A 1,344-nucleotide genomic window follows, 5' to 3' on the forward strand; every position below is an offset into this window, starting at 1 on the left:
TTCTTTTCCTTAACAAACCCGTCGGAAATCGGAAGAAGGAACGTGATTGATCTGAAAATGAAAATGCGGTTTTCTAGAAAGTTCCTTTTTGCCGTCGGTGAAATAAAATTTTAAAATCACGAAATACCGATCTTTTGCGTCATCGTGTGCTTTCTTCTTATCCCTGAAAATGAGATGAAAAATTACCCGCCATCAATAAATGAGAAATCTGTTTTTTTTTTTTTAATTTTGTATTTTTTCTTTTATTGACTTTTTGTTTGACAAAAAATTGATGCAATTTTTAGCCAACTATGCTTCGATTTTTTCTTTCCTGGGTTTTGCTCTTAAGAAAAACTTAGAAAAACTTTGCTTACAAAAGAACTTACAAACTAGTACAGTGGTAATTCATTTAAATAGGCTTTAAGTGTAAATTATTTCTAAAGAAATTATTTTTTCTCTTCAAAAAATGACCGTACAAAATTGGGGAAATAAAAAGATTTTTAAGGATTTAAAAATTTTGCTTTCGATTTTTTGTATAGAAACAAAACCATTATCACAATCGCTTTGATGAGTAAACTAAGAGTGGGTGGGTGATGCTGTTGGCCTGTATCCTTGACTGCTGTAGAAATCGAGTGCCGTCGGCTGTTGAGTGATGGCTGTGATCTGGGCTGGCTCATGCTTATTTCCTTTGTACTCTGGATTTTGGACTGGACTATTGGATCTCCCCCGTGGTAGTTAGTTATTCGAACGCCTCACTGCGATGGTTTGCGAAATTTGCCGGACTTCCTGCCGGTCCTCGGGCGACATGGGCTGTACTGGCGCAGGGTTTCCAGGACGACGGTGGCCAGGAACCGCCACTGGGACTCCCGCAGGCGGAGGATCTGCTGCTCCTTCTGCTCCGCCTCCCGCAGCAGGGTCGCCTGATCGGGTATGAAGAATGCCACTGCCATTGTGGGTTATCGCTGGTCTCGGAATTACACAATTGCCGGTGACTCAATGACTTTCTCCTCGGCACAATGGATGTTTATCGGGTTAGTTCTTTGTTGCTGGCACACACACGTCGCTTTCGTATTTTCAAGTTCGTTCACTTCGTTCTGGGTTTCGCTCTTTCAGATACTCAGATTCAGATACTTTCGAGGTGCGTTCGCTGCGCTGGCTGGTTTCCAACTGAATATACTGAGCTCTGCTCCGAGGCTATTTATACCTGGTTCTCTCGGGCCGTCTTGTTCTCTGTTTTTCTGCCATTCTGGCGGTGGTTGCTCTCTTTTCGGACCTCTTTCGCTCTCCGGCCCTCCGGCTGGCGTTTTTTTGTTTTGGTATTTTTGTTGACATCGCCTCATTCGCAGCTCCCAAAAAAGAACTCAT

At 42.8% G+C, this 1,344-nt stretch overlaps 1 protein-coding gene across 1 annotated transcript; it reads right to left on the reverse strand.

Moving 5' to 3' along the window:
- Positions 1-244: 244 nt before the first annotated feature.
- On the reverse strand, positions 245-1,140 carry LOC108028144 (cell death protein rpr). The gene has a single exon (XM_017099801.3). It carries the CDS (start codon positions 927-929, stop codon positions 732-734), a length of 198 nt encoding a protein of 65 aa, XP_016955290.1. The 5' UTR covers positions 930-1,140; the 3' UTR covers positions 245-731.
- Between the last annotated feature and the right edge of the window lie 204 nt (positions 1,141-1,344).

The sequence above is a fragment of the Drosophila biarmipes genome, chromosome 3L, assembly GCF_025231255.1.
Source record: "Drosophila biarmipes strain raj3 chromosome 3L, RU_DBia_V1.1, whole genome shotgun sequence".
Taxonomy (NCBI): Eukaryota; Metazoa; Arthropoda; class Insecta; order Diptera; family Drosophilidae; genus Drosophila; species Drosophila biarmipes.